The 14,679-nt window shown below is 46.8% G+C and overlaps 2 protein-coding genes across 4 annotated transcripts in view; both read left to right on the top strand.

Moving 5' to 3' along the window:
- The window catches only part of LOC141907141 (uncharacterized), a 45,442-nt gene that overhangs the window by 13,212 nt on the left and 17,551 nt on the right, over positions 1 to 14,679 (top strand). Inside the window, exons 3-7 of one of the 3 annotated variants that reach the window (XM_074796715.1) lie at positions 5,925 to 5,995; positions 6,210 to 6,388; positions 9,407 to 9,548; positions 9,630 to 9,773; positions 10,782 to 10,937. In XM_074796715.1, the coding sequence (XP_074652816.1) occupies positions 5,925 to 5,995; positions 6,210 to 6,388; positions 9,407 to 9,548; positions 9,630 to 9,773; positions 10,782 to 10,937 (692 nt within the window). The remainder of the gene's footprint in view (positions 1 to 5,924; positions 5,996 to 6,209; positions 6,389 to 9,406; positions 9,549 to 9,629; positions 9,774 to 10,781; positions 10,938 to 14,679) is intronic. The other 2 variants (XM_074796717.1, XM_074796716.1) reach the window with 2 other exon arrangements.
- Positions 7,273 to 9,385, top strand: LOC141907070 (uncharacterized; the record flags this gene model as incomplete). Its single annotated transcript, XM_074796640.1, has 3 exons — positions 7,273 to 7,347; positions 8,947 to 8,997; positions 9,350 to 9,385. Coding segments are annotated over 3 exons (162 nt in total), but the record flags the coding sequence as incomplete, so codon positions are not given.

A 14,679-nucleotide genomic window follows, 5' to 3' on the forward strand; every position in this document is an offset into this window, starting at 1 on the left:
TTATGAATCTTTCATTGATTTCCTCCTTATACTCTGAGGTAAAGCGTTTAAACTTGACCCAATCAGCCAGACCACTCCTAGTGTTTTGATTGGTCTAGAGGTGGTCACCTGGTATATACTAACCCTAACCCTAGGGCTAAAATGGACTGAACCAAGAGATAGGTGTGTCAAACTATTACTGTCATACCCTAGGGTTAAATGAACTAATCCTAACCCTAACCCTAGGGCAATAATGGACTGGCCTATGACTGGTCACTCTTGCATACCTATAGTGAAAATGAACTAGTCCTGGTCAATTGATAAAACATTCAATAAAACTGTTATGAATGTTGTGATTGTATTTGTTTGTGATTACTTTATAGAATACTGAATACTGTTAATATACTGTGAATAATGAGAGAGAAGGAGGAGAGAGAAGGAGGAGAGAGAAGGAGGAGAGAGAGGGAGGGGAGAGAAGGAGGAGAGAGAAGGAGGAGAGAGAGGGAGGGGAGAGAAGAGGAAGGGAAGGAGAGAGAGAGGGAGGGGAGAGGAGAGGAAAGGAAGGAGAGAGAGAGGGAGGAAAGAGAGAGAGAGAGCTAGAAGTCTCTGATGTCAACGGCTAAAAATCAAAACCTTTTTCACTGCTCCAATAATAGTTGCATAGCAACCGCATCCAAATAAAGATCTGATGAAGAAATGAAAGGTGTCAAAACATCGATATCACTGAATATATAGCCAGCAACCAGCAGAGAGAGAGAGAGAGGGAGAGAGAGAAATAGGGAGGGGTAAGGGAGAGAGAGAGGGAGAGAGAGTTAGAGAGAGGAGAGAGAGAGATGAAGGGCGGGTCTGAATAATATATTGATGTGAAATGATTTCTAATAAAGTTTTACCTGAAGCTAAATGTATATATTACTAAATTTACATACAACACAATCAATCAATCAATAATTCGAGCATCTTGTATCTGTTGCGTACACAGTACCTGCGTACACGGTACCTGTTTACATGGTACCTGCGTAGCTGCCACTGACGACAGTCACTGTGTATTAATACTTTTGTTCATCCCTGATTTTAAACGTTTATCCGTAGATATTTGAGGGCTTTTTGAAATGTGAATAACAGTTTATAACATTGTCTTCAGTGACAACTCACGTCACATTCTGTATATTTAGAAAATCCGTTGCAATTTATAGTTTTAGAAGCTATTTTTACATTTGATTGAATTGATCGATAGTTTTAGGGTTTGGTTTTATATGATCATAATACAATTTTTACTCCCTCAAAATCTCACATTTAAAACTCGCATCTTTTCATCATTTATCGATTTATCTGAAAATCTTTTTGGTTGCCATAGTAACGGTGTATAGATGAATGCTGACCGAAGGGTGTTTAGTTCACTGAGTTTAAGGTCAAAGCTACAAAAACCTAAAGATTTATCTTGAGCTGCAAATAGAAAATCCTGTACTGTTACATACCGGGTTTAAACCCTAGCGCACTGTTACATAACAGGTTTAAACCCTAGCGCACAGTTACATACCGGGTTTAAACCCTAGCGCACAGTTACATACCGGGTTTAAACCCTAGCGCACAGTTACATACCGGGTTTAAACCCTAGCGCACAGTTACATACCGGGTTTAAACCCTAGCGCACAGTTACATACCGGGTTTAAACCCTAGCGCACAGTTGCATACCGGATTTAAACCCTAGCGCACAGTTGCATACCGGGTTTAAACCCTAGCGCACAGTTGCATACCGGGTTTAAACCCTAGCGCACAGTTGCATACCGGGTTTAAACCCTAGCGCACAGTTGCATACCGGGTTTAAACCCTAGCGCACAGTTGCATACCGGGTTTAAACCCTAGCGCACAGTTGCATACCTGGTTTAAACCCTAGCGCACAGTTACATACCGGGTTTAAACCCTAGCGCACAGTTATATACCGGGTTTAAACCCTAGCTCAATCTGGTACAGGGTTTAATCAAACCCTTTTCTAAAATCATATGACCCCCGGTGGAAGTGATGAGTGAGATACCAGTTGTTGCTGCTGCTGCTGCTGCTGCTGCTGCTGCTGCTGCTGCTACTGCTACTATTAGTGATCATCAGTTGATATTTATTGATGCAGTATCAATGATGCTGTTGGCAGTTGAATAAGTGACACTCACTGTGACACACGCGACACTCTCCTCTCCTCGTTACAACTCATTATTACTTGCTGGATTAATTCCTCATTTAAACCAACCAGTACTATATGGATTATCACATCGTTTAATCTACGCTGATCTGAGATTATCTCTACTCCGGGATTACCGCTATATTCTAGCTGTGATATTTAACTTGTACAAATGGGAAATTCATGTAAAAAGCAAAACACTCACAAATATAAAGTGAATAATAATACAATAGGTAAGTGTTAAAATAATCAGCAACGTGTATTGGAGGTATTGTCAATGTGTATTGGAGGTATTGTCAATGTGTATTGGAGGTATTGTCAACGTGTATTGGAGGTATTGTCAATGTGTATTGGAGGTATTGTCAATGTGTATTGGAGGTATTGTCAATGTGTATTGGAGGGGTAATATTATCAGGGTTAGTTCATGAAGTACTTTGTATTTGATAGTTTGATGAATAGTTATTAAAACTATATTCATTATTGGAAATCATTATCATTAATGTCAATTGATACACCATACACTATACACCATACACTAAACACCATACACAATACACCATACACCATACACTATACACCATACACGATACACCATACACGATACACTATACACAATACACTATACACCATACACGAAACACTATACACCATACACGAAACACCAGACACTATACACCATACACGATACACCATACACTAAACACCATACACGATACACCAAACACCATACACCATAAAGCATACTCAATGCACCATACACGATACACTATACACCATACACAATACACCATACACTAAACACCATACACGATACACCAAACACCATACACTAAACACCAAACACCATACACCATACACTAAACACCAAACACCATACACCATAAAGCATACTCAATGCACCATACACGATACACCAGTCTACATAACAATTCTAACCGTGGTTTCATCTGAGCACTAATTCTACATAATGGTTCTAACCGTGGTTCGACTCTCGTCCTTTCAAACAGTAATTGCAGGAAACGTTGAAGAGAAATTACATTAAAACTCTCCAGAATCTGTAACTGTATCTCCTAGCAACACAATTCATACATATATAACAATCACTGAACACTAGTAGAGAGACCTGAATCCCGGAGAGACCTGAATCCTGAATCCCGGAGAGACCGGTATCCTGAATCCCGGAGAGACCGGTATCCTGAATCCCGGAGAGACCTGAATCCCGGATATAGAGAGACCGGTATCCCGGATATAGAGAGACTGGTATCCCGGATATAGGGAGACCGGTATCCCGGATATAGAGAGACCGGTATCCCGGATATAGAGAGACCGGTATCCCGGATATAGAGAGACCGGTATCCCGGATATAGAGAGACCGGTATCCCGGATATAGAGAGACCGGTATCCCGGATATAGAGAGACCGGTATCCCGGATATAGAGAGACCGGTATCCCGGATATAGAGAGACCGGTATCCCGGATATAGAGAGACCGGTATCCCGGATATAGAGAGACCGGTATCCCGGATATAGAGAGACCGGTATCCCGGATATAGAGAGACCGGTATCCCGGATATAGAGAGACCGGTATCCCGGATATAGAGAGACCGGTATCCCGGATATAGAGAGACCGGTATCCCGGATATAGAGAGACCGGTATCCCGGATATAGGGAGACCGGTATCCCGGATATAGAGAGACCGGTATCCCGGATATAGAGAGACCGGTATCCCGGATATAGAGAGACCGGTATCCCGGATATAGAGAGACCGGTATCCCGGATATAGAGAGACCGGTATCCCGGATATAGAGAGACCGGTATCCCGGATATAGAGAGACCGGTATCCCGGATATAGAGAGACCGGTATCCCGGATATAGAGAGACCGGTATCCCGGATATAGAGAGACCGGTATCCCGGATATAGAGAGACCGGTATCCCGGATATAGAGAGACCGGTATCCCGGATATAGAGAGACCGGTATCCCGGATATAGAGACCGGTATCCCGGATATTGAGAGACCGGTATCCCGGATATAGAGAGACCGGTATCCCGGATATAGAGAGACCGGTATCCCGGATATAGAGAGACCGGTATCCCGGATATAGAGAGACCGGTATCCCGGATATAGGGAGACCGGTATCCCGGATATAGAGAGACCGGTATCCCGGATATAGAGAGACCGGTATCCCGGATATAGAGAGACCGGTATCCCGGATATAGAGAGACCGGTATCCCGGATATAGAGAGACGGGTATCCCGGATATAGAGAGACCGGTATCCCGGATATAGAGAGACCGGTATCCCGGATATAGGGAGACCGGTATCCCGGATATAGAGTGACCGGTATCCCGGATATAGAGAGACCGGTATCCCGGATATAGAGAGACCGGTATCCCGGATATAGCGAGAGCTGTTCATGTTATAAATAGTTTGAGTCAAATAATAAATTCCTAGAAATACTCAGATAAATGTCACCTCTGGGCGTGGCTTTGAAGATGATATTGATTAGTTAATAATACCAACAAAGTAACAGCCTCATAGCAGTGACCTGGAACTAACCCTAATGAACGACATATTGCCCTTGCAGGTGGTGAAGTGACCTGGTGGGCAGTGAGGTATAGTGCCCTATCAGACAGTGACCTGGTGGGCGGTGAGGTAGCAGACTGTGACCTGGTGGGCGGTGAGGTGTAGTGCCCTATCAGGCGGACAGTGACCTGGTGGGCGGTGAGGTAGCAGACCGTGACCTGGTGGGCGGTGAGGTAGCAGACCGTGACCTGGTGGGCGGTGAGGTAGCGGACCGTGACCTGGTGGGCGGTGAGGTGTAGTGCCCTATTAGGCGGGCAGTGACCTGGTGGGCGGTGAGGTGTAGTGCCCATACGTTCCGGTACTGTCACTTACTGTCTGGATGTTATACCCCGAATACCACCTACTGAGTGACACTATTAGAATATTAAAATGTGTTCTATGAATGAAGTCTCTTGGGTTTGATGAATTTCAGGGCGTTGTTCATTTTTATTGTTTCACATTCTAATTAGTTAATTCCATTCTATTCAACTTTATTTCAGTTCATTTCAAATTTTGTATCAATTCACAATAATTTATTCCTATCAATAATTCACTAAATGTGAGTTCAATGATGCTGAAATAAAAGGAGTCACAGGATGACAGCAATACAAGCAAAGAGGGGGTGACGGGGATGCCAGGGGGTGGCAGGAATAACGGCATTAGGAGGGGGTGGCAGGAATTACGGCATTAGGAGGGGGTGGCAGGAATTACGGCATTAGGAGGGGTGGCAGGAATTACGGCATTAGGAGGGGTGGCAGGAATTACGGCATTAGGAGGGGGTGGCAGGAATGAATATCTTTAAGTTGTTTACATGTTTTCAGTTTAAAAATGTCAAATGGATTCAATACGTTGATTGCGTCACAAACAAATAACTGTTTTAGGCTTTAAGGCAAAAAATGAAATATGATGAGAGAGAGAGAGAGGGAGAAGGAGAGGGAGAGAGGGGAGAGAGGGAGAGAGAGAGGGAGGGAGAGAGGGAGAAGGAGAGGGAGAGGGAGAGGGAGAGTAGAGAGAGGGAGAGAGGGAGAGAGAGAGAGAGAGAGAGAGAGAGAGAGAGAGAGAGAGAGAGAGAGAGAGAGAGGGAGGGAGGGAGAGAGGGAGAGGGGGAGAAGGAGAGGGAGAGGGAGAGAAAGGAAGAGAGGGAGAGGGAGAGGGAGAGAGAGAGGAGAGAGAAAGGCAATGTATTTAAATTGAATTATAAATTGTTTTTATAGATGGTGGAATTGATCCTGTATCAGAAGCCGCTCAACAAGAGGATCGGTATTACAATAATAAATCATTTAATGTAAGTTCAATCTGGCCTCATTACTCAGGCCCATGACTGATCATTACCCATAGCCGGGCTCGTTTCGGGCCTAGGACCCGTTTATCATAAACAACAGCTGGCCTAGTTTCAGGTCGTGGGCTCATCTAACGTGGACCTGGCCTAGCACTTGGCTTAAACTTTTGACATTCGACTAAATAATATTTTCTTAAGATAATTAGTTTTATTTGAATAGAAACCTGATATCGACCCATCGGATCCTCAACAACAAGATGCAGCTTTAGCGATTCAAACTAAATTCAGACAACATCATGCACAGAAACAAGTCGAGGATATAAAAGAAGAACAAGCTGCAGTTACAATACAGGCTGGTATGCGTGGTATGAGAGATAGACAGAGAGTAGCTCAACTCAAGTAAGTGTCATCCCATCTCCCGGTCCATCTCCCGGTCCATCCTCCTGTCTCCCGGTCCATCCTCCTGTCTCCCGGTCCATCCTCCCGTCTCCCGGTCCATCCTCCTGTCTCCCGGTCCATCCTCCTGTCTCCCGGTCCATCTCCCGGTCCATCCTCCTGTCTCCCGGTCCATCCTCCCGTCTCCCGGTCCATCCTCCTGTCTCCCAGTCCATCCTCCTGTCGCCCGGTCCATCCTCCTGTCTCCCGGTCCATCCTCCTGTCTCCCGGTCCATCCTCCTGTCTCCCGGTCCATCCTCCTGTCTCCCAGTCCATCCTCCTGTCTCCCGGTACATCCTCCTGTCTCCCGGTCCATCCTCCTGTCTCCCGGTCCATCCTCCTGTCTCCCAGTCCATCCTCCTGTCTCCCGGTACATCCTCCTGTCTCCCGGTCCATCCTCCTGTCTCCCGGTCCATCTCCCGGTCCATCCTCCTGTCTCCCGGTCCATCCCCGGTCCATCCTCCTGTCTCCCGGTCCATCTCCCGGTCCATCCTCCTGTCTCCCGGTCCATCTCCCGGTCCATCCTCCTGTCTCCCGGTCCATCCTCCTGTCTCCCGGTCCATCCTCCTGTCTCCCGGTCCATCCTCCTGTCTCCCGGTACATCCTCCTGTCTCCCGGTCCATCCTCCTGTCTCCCGGTCCATCCTCCTGTCTCCCAGTCCATCCTCCTGTCTCCCGGTACATCCTCCTGTCTCCCGGTTCATCCTCCTGTCTCCCGGTCCATCTCCCGGTCCATCCTCCTGTCTCCCGGTCCATCCCCGGTCCATCCTCCTGTCTCCCGGTCCATCTCCCGGTCCATCCTCCTGTCTCCCGGTCCATCCTCCTGTCTCCCGGTCCATCCTCCTGTCTCCCGGTCCATCTCCCGGTCCATCCTCCTGTCTCCGGTCCATCCTCCTGTCTCCCGGTCCATCCTCCTGTCTCCCGGTCCATTCTCCTGTCTCCCGGTCCATCCTCCTGTCTCCCGGTCCATCCCCGGTCCATCCTCCTGTCTCCCGGTCCATCCTCCTGTCTCCCAGTCCATCCTCCTGTCTCCCGGTACATCCTCCTGTCTCCCGGTCCATCCTCCTGTCTCCCGGTCCATCTCCCGGTCCATCCTCCTGTCTCCCGGTCCATCCCCGGTCCATCCTCCTGTCTCCCGGTCCATCTCCCGGTCCATCCTCCTGTCTCCCGGTACATCCTCCTGTCTCCCGGTCCATCCTCCTGTCTCCCGGTCCATCCTCCTGTCTCCCAGTCCATCCTCCTGTCTCCCGGTCCATCTCCCGGTCCATCCTCCTGTCTCCCGGTCCATCCCCGGTCCATCCTCCTGTCTCCCGGTCCATCTCCCGGTCCCATCCTCCTGTCTCCCGGTCCATCCTCCTGTCTCCCAGTCCATCCTCCTGTCTCCCGGTACATCCTCCTGTCTCCCGGTCCATCCTCCTGTCTCCCGGTCCATCTCCCGGTCCATCCTCCTGTCTCCCGGTACATCCTCCTGTCTCCCGGTCCATCCTCCTGTCTCCCGGTCCATCCTCCTGTCTCCCAGTCCATCCTCCTGTCTCCCGGTACATCCTCCTGTCTCCCGGTCCATCCTCCTGTCTCCCGGTCCATCTCCCGGTCCATCCTCCTGTCTCCCGGTCCATCCCCGGTCCATCCTCCTGTCTCCCGGTCCATCTCCCGGTCCATCCTCCTGTCTCCCGGTCCATCCTCCTGTCTCCCGGTCCATCTCCCGGTCCATCCTCCTGTCTCCCGGTCCATCCTCCCGTCTCCCGGTCCATCCTCCTGTCTCCCAGTCCATCTCCCGGTCCATCCTCCTGTCTCCCGGTCCATCCTCCTGTCTCCCGGTCCATCTCCCAGTCCATCTCCCGGTCCATCTCCCGGTCCATCCTCCTGTCTCCCGGTCCATCTCCCGGTCCATCCTCCTGTCTCCCGGTCCATCTCCCGGTCCATCCTCCTGTCTCCCGGTCCATCTCCCGGTACATCCTCCTGTCTCCCGGTCCATCCTCCTGTCCCCCGGTCCATCCTCCTGTCTCCCGGTCCATCCTCCTGTCTCCCGGTCCATCCTCCTGTCGCCCGGTCCATCCTCCTGTCTCCCGGTACATCCTCCTGTCTCCCGGTCCATCCTCCTGTCTCCCGGTCCATCTCCCGGTCCATCCTCCTGTCTCCTGGTCCATCCTCCTATCTCCCGGTCCATCCTCCTGTCTTCCGGTCCATCCTCCTGTCTCCCGGTCCATCCTCCTGTCTCCCGGTCCCATCTCCCGGTCCATCCTCCTGTCTCCCGGTCCATCTCCCGGTCCATCCTCCTGTCTCCCGGTCCATCCTCCTATCTCCCGGTCCATCCTCCTGTCTCCCAGTCCATCTCCCGGTCCATCTCCCGGTCCATCCTCCTGTCTCCCGGTCCATCCTCCTGTCTCCCGGTCCATCCTCCCGTCTCCCGGTCCATCCTCCTGTCTCCCGGTCCATCCTCCTGTCTCCCGGTCCATCTCCCGGTCCATCCTCCTGTCTCCCGGTCCATCCTCCCGTCTCCCGGTCCATCCTCCTGTCTCCCAGTCCATCTCCCGGTCCATCCTCCTGTCTCCCGGTACATCCTCCTGTCTCCCGGTCCATCTCCCGGTCCATCCTCCTGTCTCCCGGTCCATCCTCCCGTCTCCCGGTCCATCCTCCTGTCTCCCGGTCCATCCTCCTGTCCCCTGGTCCATCCTCCTGTCTCCCGGTCCATCCTCCTGTCTCCCGGTCCATCCTCCCGTCTCCCGGTCCATCCTCCTGTCTCCCGGTCCATCTCCCGGTCCATCCTCCTGTCTCCCGGTCCATCCTCCTGTCCCCTGGTCCATCCTCCTGTCTCCCGGTCCATCCTCCTGTCTCCCGGTCCATCCTCCCGTCTCCCGGTCCATCCTCCTGTCTCCCGGTCCATCCTCCTGTCTCCCGGTCCATCCTCCCGTCCTCTGGTCCGTAGTCCAGCCTGTCACTCTATGAGGATACATCTATTTAAGTGAGTGTTTTGTATTTTAAGGAGTGATAGAGATGAATCTATGAAAGATAAAGAAGAAGAAATAGATATTGATTTAGAAGATCCTGAAGTTCAGGAAGCAGCGAGTAAAATTCAGGCTTCATTCCGAGGACATAAAGCGAGACAAGAGGTTCAAGAATTGAAGGTAGGTTTACAGCTGTAGCATTGGTTAATTGATTATTAACTAACGAGGAAATAGTGTTAATTATCGATGAATGTTAATTAGGTGAAACAAGCTCTTCTAGAAGTAATAAACGATGCTGACAATGTCGACGAAGTTGACATTGATTTAAATGATCCTGAAGTTGAAAAAGCTGCCAATAAAATTCAGGCAGGATTTCGAGGTCATAAAATTCGTAAAGAGCTGAAGGTTTGTTACTGCACAACAACTATATTATATACTCATAGCCTACTGAGTACCACTCCTAGCCTACTGAGTACCACTCCTAGCCTACTGAGTACCGCTCCTAGCTTACTGAGTACCGCTCCTAGCTTACTGAGTACCGCTCTAGCTTACTGAGTACCACTCATAGCTTACTGAGTACCACTCCTAGCTTACTGAGTACCACTCCTAGCTTACTGAGTACCACTCCTAGCTTACTGAGTACCACTCCTAGCTTACTGAGTACCACTCCTAGCCTACTGAGTACCACTCCTAGCCTACTGAGTACCACTCCTAGCCTACTGAGTACCACTCCTAGCCTACTGAGTACCACTCATAGCCTATATACTCCTTGAGTACCACTCCTAGCCCTTGTAGATGCTATGTTTTCATTCATCCTCACAAATTATTTATTATAGGTTGCTGTCACTTGACTTGCTGCTCTTTATCTACTCCTCCTCTGCTGTCTCCTCCTCTGCTGTCTCCTCCTCTGCTGTCTCCTCCTCTGCTGTCTCCTCCTCTGCTGTCTCCTCCTCTGCTATCTCCTCCTCTGCTGTCTCCTCCTCTGCTGTCTCCTCCTCTGCTGTCTCCTCCTCTGCTGTCTCCTCCTCTGCTGTCTCCTCCTCTGCTGTCTCCTCCTCTGCTGTCTCCTCCTCTGCTGTCTCCTCCTCTGCTGTCTCCTCCTCTGCTGTCTCCTCCTCTGCTATCTCCTCCTCTGCTGTCTCCTCCTCTGCTGTCTCCTCCTCTGCTGTCTCCTCTACTCAGCTCCTGTACATCCTCCAATAGCTTGACATCCTTTTACTTCTTTTGCTCCTCTCTACTCACTCTCCTCCTCACTGCTGCTCCTACTTGTTTCTTTTCAACTGCTCCTTAGATTCCTCCTTTATATCAGCACGTGTATATATTGCTAACAAGTATTGATTTAGATTTCAGAAGCCACCACTGGCATGTGATTATAACTGTTCAATGTATTAATGTTTTAAACGATATTTTTAGATGAAAAAACAAGAAGCAGAAAAAACAAATGAGAAGGAAACAGAAGAGGAAATAGATATAGATTTAGAGGATCCTGAAGTCCAGGCCTCAGCGTTAAAAATACAAGCTAGTTTCCGTGGACACCAGGCGCGTAAAGAGGTTCATTCTATGAAGAAGGTTCGTTCGTCATCTGGAGAATCAGTTACCTCTATCTAACTCATTACACCTCTACAGGAGAATCAGTTACCTCTATCTAACTCATTACACCTCTACAGGTGAATCAGTTACCTCTATCTAACTCATTACACCTCTACAGGTGAATCAGTTACCTCTATCTAACTCATTACACCTCTACAGGTGAATCAGTTACCTCTATCTAACTCATTACAACTCTACAGGAGAATCAGTTACCTCTATCTAACTCATTACACCTCTACAGGAGAATCAGTTACCTCTATCTAACTCATTACACCTCTACAGGAGAATCAGTTACCTCTATCTAACTCATTACACCTCTACAGGAGAATCAGTTACCTCTATCTAACTCATTACACCTCTACAGGAGAATCAGTTACCTCTATCTAACTCATTACACCTCTACAGGAGAATCAGTTACCTCTATCTAACTCATTACACCTCTACAGGTGAATCAGTTACCTCTATCTAACTCATTACACCTCTACAGGAGAATCAGTTACCTCTATCTAACTCATTACACCTCTACAGGAGAATCAGTTACCTCTATCTAACTCATTACACCTCTACAGGAGAATCAGTTACCTCTATCTAACTCATTACACCTCTACAGGAGAATCAGTTACCTCTATCTAACTCATTACACCTCTACAGGAGAATCAGTTACCTCTATCTAACTCATTACACCTCTACAGGTGAATCAGTTACCTCTATCTAACTCATTACACCTCTACAGGTGAATCAGTTACCTCTATCTAACTCATTACACCTCTACAGGAGAATCAGTTACCTCTATCTAACTCATTACACCTCTACAGGAGAATCAGTTACCTCTATCTAACTCATTACACCTCTACAGGAGAATCAGTTACCTCTATCTAACTCATTACACCTCTACAGGTGAATCAGTTACCTCTATCTAACTCATTACACCTCTACAGGAGAATCAGTTACCTCTATCTAACTCATTACACCTCTACAGGTGAATCAGTTACCTCTATCTAACTCATTACACCTCTACAGGAGAATCAGTTACCTCTATCTAACTCATTACACCTCTACAGGAGAATCAGTTACCTCTATCTAACTCATTACACCTCTACAGGAGAATCAGTTACCTCTATCTAACTCATTACACCTCTACAGGTGAATCAGTTACCTCTATCTAACTCATTACACCTCTACAGGAGAATCAGTTACCTCTATCTAACTCATTACACCTCTACAGGAGAATCAGTTACCTCTATCTAACTCATTACACCTCTACAGGTGAATCAGTTACCTCTATCTAACTCATTACACTTCTACAGGAGAATCAGTTACCTCTATCTAACTCATTACACCTCTACAGGAGAATCAGTTACCTCTATCTAACTCATTACACCTCTACAGGAGAATCAGTTACCTCTATCTAACTCATTACACCTCTACAGGAGAATCAGTTACCTCTATCTAACTCATTACACCTCTACAGGAGAATCAGTTACCTCTATCTAACTCATTACACCTCTACAGGAGAATCAGTTACCTCTATCTAACTCATTACACCTCTACAGGTGAATCAGTTACCTCTATCTAACTCATTACACCTCTACAGGTGAATCAGTTACCTCTATCTAACTCATTACACCTCTACAGGAGAATCAGTTACCTCTATCTAACTCATTACACCTCTACAGGTGAATCAGTTACCTCTATCTAACTCATTACACCTCTACAGGAGAATCAGTTTCCTCTATCTAACTCATTACACCTCTACAGGTGAATCAGTTACCTCTATCTAACTCATTACACCTCTACAGGAGAATCAGTTACCTCTATATAACTCATTACACCTCTACAGGAGAATCAGTTACCTCTATCTAACTCATTACACCTCTACAGGAGAATCAGTTACCTCTATCTAACTCATTACACCTCTACAGGAGAATCAGTTACCTCTATCTAACTCATTACACCTCTACAGGTGAATCAGTTACCTCTATCTAACTCATTACACCTCTACAGGAGAATCAGTTACCTCTATATAACTCATTACACCTCTACAGGAGAATCAGTTACCTCTATCTAACTCATTACACCTCTACAGGTGAATCAGTTACCTCTATCTAACTCATTACACCTCTACAGGTGAATCAGTTACCTCTATCTAACTCATTACACCTCTACAGGAGAATCAGTTACCTCTATCTAACTCATTACACCTCTACAGGAGAATCAGTTACCTCTATCTAACTCATTACACCTCTACAGGAGAATCAGTTACCTCTATCTAACTCATTACACCTCTACAGGTGAATCAGTTACCTCTATCTAACTCATTACACCTCTACAGGAGAATCAGTTACCTCTATCTAACTCATTACACCTCTACAGGAGAATCAGTTACCTCTATCTAACTCATTACACCTCTACAGGAGAATCAGTTACCTCTATCTAACTCATTACACCTCTACAGGAGAATCAGTTACCTCTATCTAACTCATTACACCTCTACAGGAGAATCAGTTACCTCTATCTAACTCATTACACCTCTACAGGTGAATCAGTTACCTCTATCTAACTCATTACACCTCTACAGTAGAATCAGTTACCTCTATCTAACTCATTACACCTCTACAGGAGAATCAGTTACCTCTATCTAACTCATTACACCTCTACAGGTGAATCAGTTACCTCTATCTAACTCATTACACCTCTACAGGAGAATCAGTTACCTCTATCTAACTCATTACACCTCTACAGGAGAATCAGTTACCTCTATCTAACTCATTACACCTCTACAGGAGAATCAGTTACCTCTATCTAACTCATTACACCTCTACAGGAGAATCAGTTACCTCTATCTAACTCATTACACCTCTACAGGTGAATCAGTTACCTCTATCTAACTCATTACACCTCTACAGGAGAATCAGTTACCTCTATCTAACTCATTACACCTCTACAGGTGAATCAGTTACCTCTATCTAACTCATTACACCTCTACAGTAGAATCAGTTACCTCTATCTAACTCATTACACCTCTACAGGAGAATCAGTTACCTCTATCTAACTCATTACACCTCTACAGGTGAATCAGTTACCTCTATCTAACTCATTACACCTCTACAGGAGAATCAGTTACCTCTATCTAACTCATTACACCTCTACAGGAGAATCAGTTACCTCTATCTAACTCATTACACCTCTACAGGAGAATCAGTTACCTCTATCTAACTCATTACACCTCTACAGGAGAATCAGTTACCTCTATCTAACTCATTACACCTCTACAGGTGAATCAGTTACCTCTATCTAACTCATTACACCTCTACAGGAGAATCAGTTACCTCTATCTAACTCATTACACCTCTACAGGTGAATCAGTTACCTCTATCTAACTCATTACACCTCTACAGGAGAATCAGTTACCTCTATCTAACTCATTACACCTCTACAGGAGAATCAGTTACCTCTATCTAACTCATTACACCTCTACAGGAGAATCAGTTACCTCTATCTAACTCATTACACCTCTACAGGAGAATCAGTTACCTCTATCTAACTCATTACACCTCTACAGGAGAATCAGTTACCTCTATCTAACTCATTACACCTCTACAGGTGAATCAGTTACCTCTATCTAACTCATTACACCTCTACAGGAGAATCAGTTACCTCTATCTAACTCATTACACCTCTACAGGAGAATCAGTTACCTCTATCTAACTCATTACACCTC

Source organism: Tubulanus polymorphus, chromosome 6 (genome assembly GCF_964204645.1).
Source record: "Tubulanus polymorphus chromosome 6, tnTubPoly1.2, whole genome shotgun sequence".
NCBI lineage: Eukaryota > Metazoa > Nemertea > Palaeonemertea > Tubulaniformes > Tubulanidae > Tubulanus > Tubulanus polymorphus.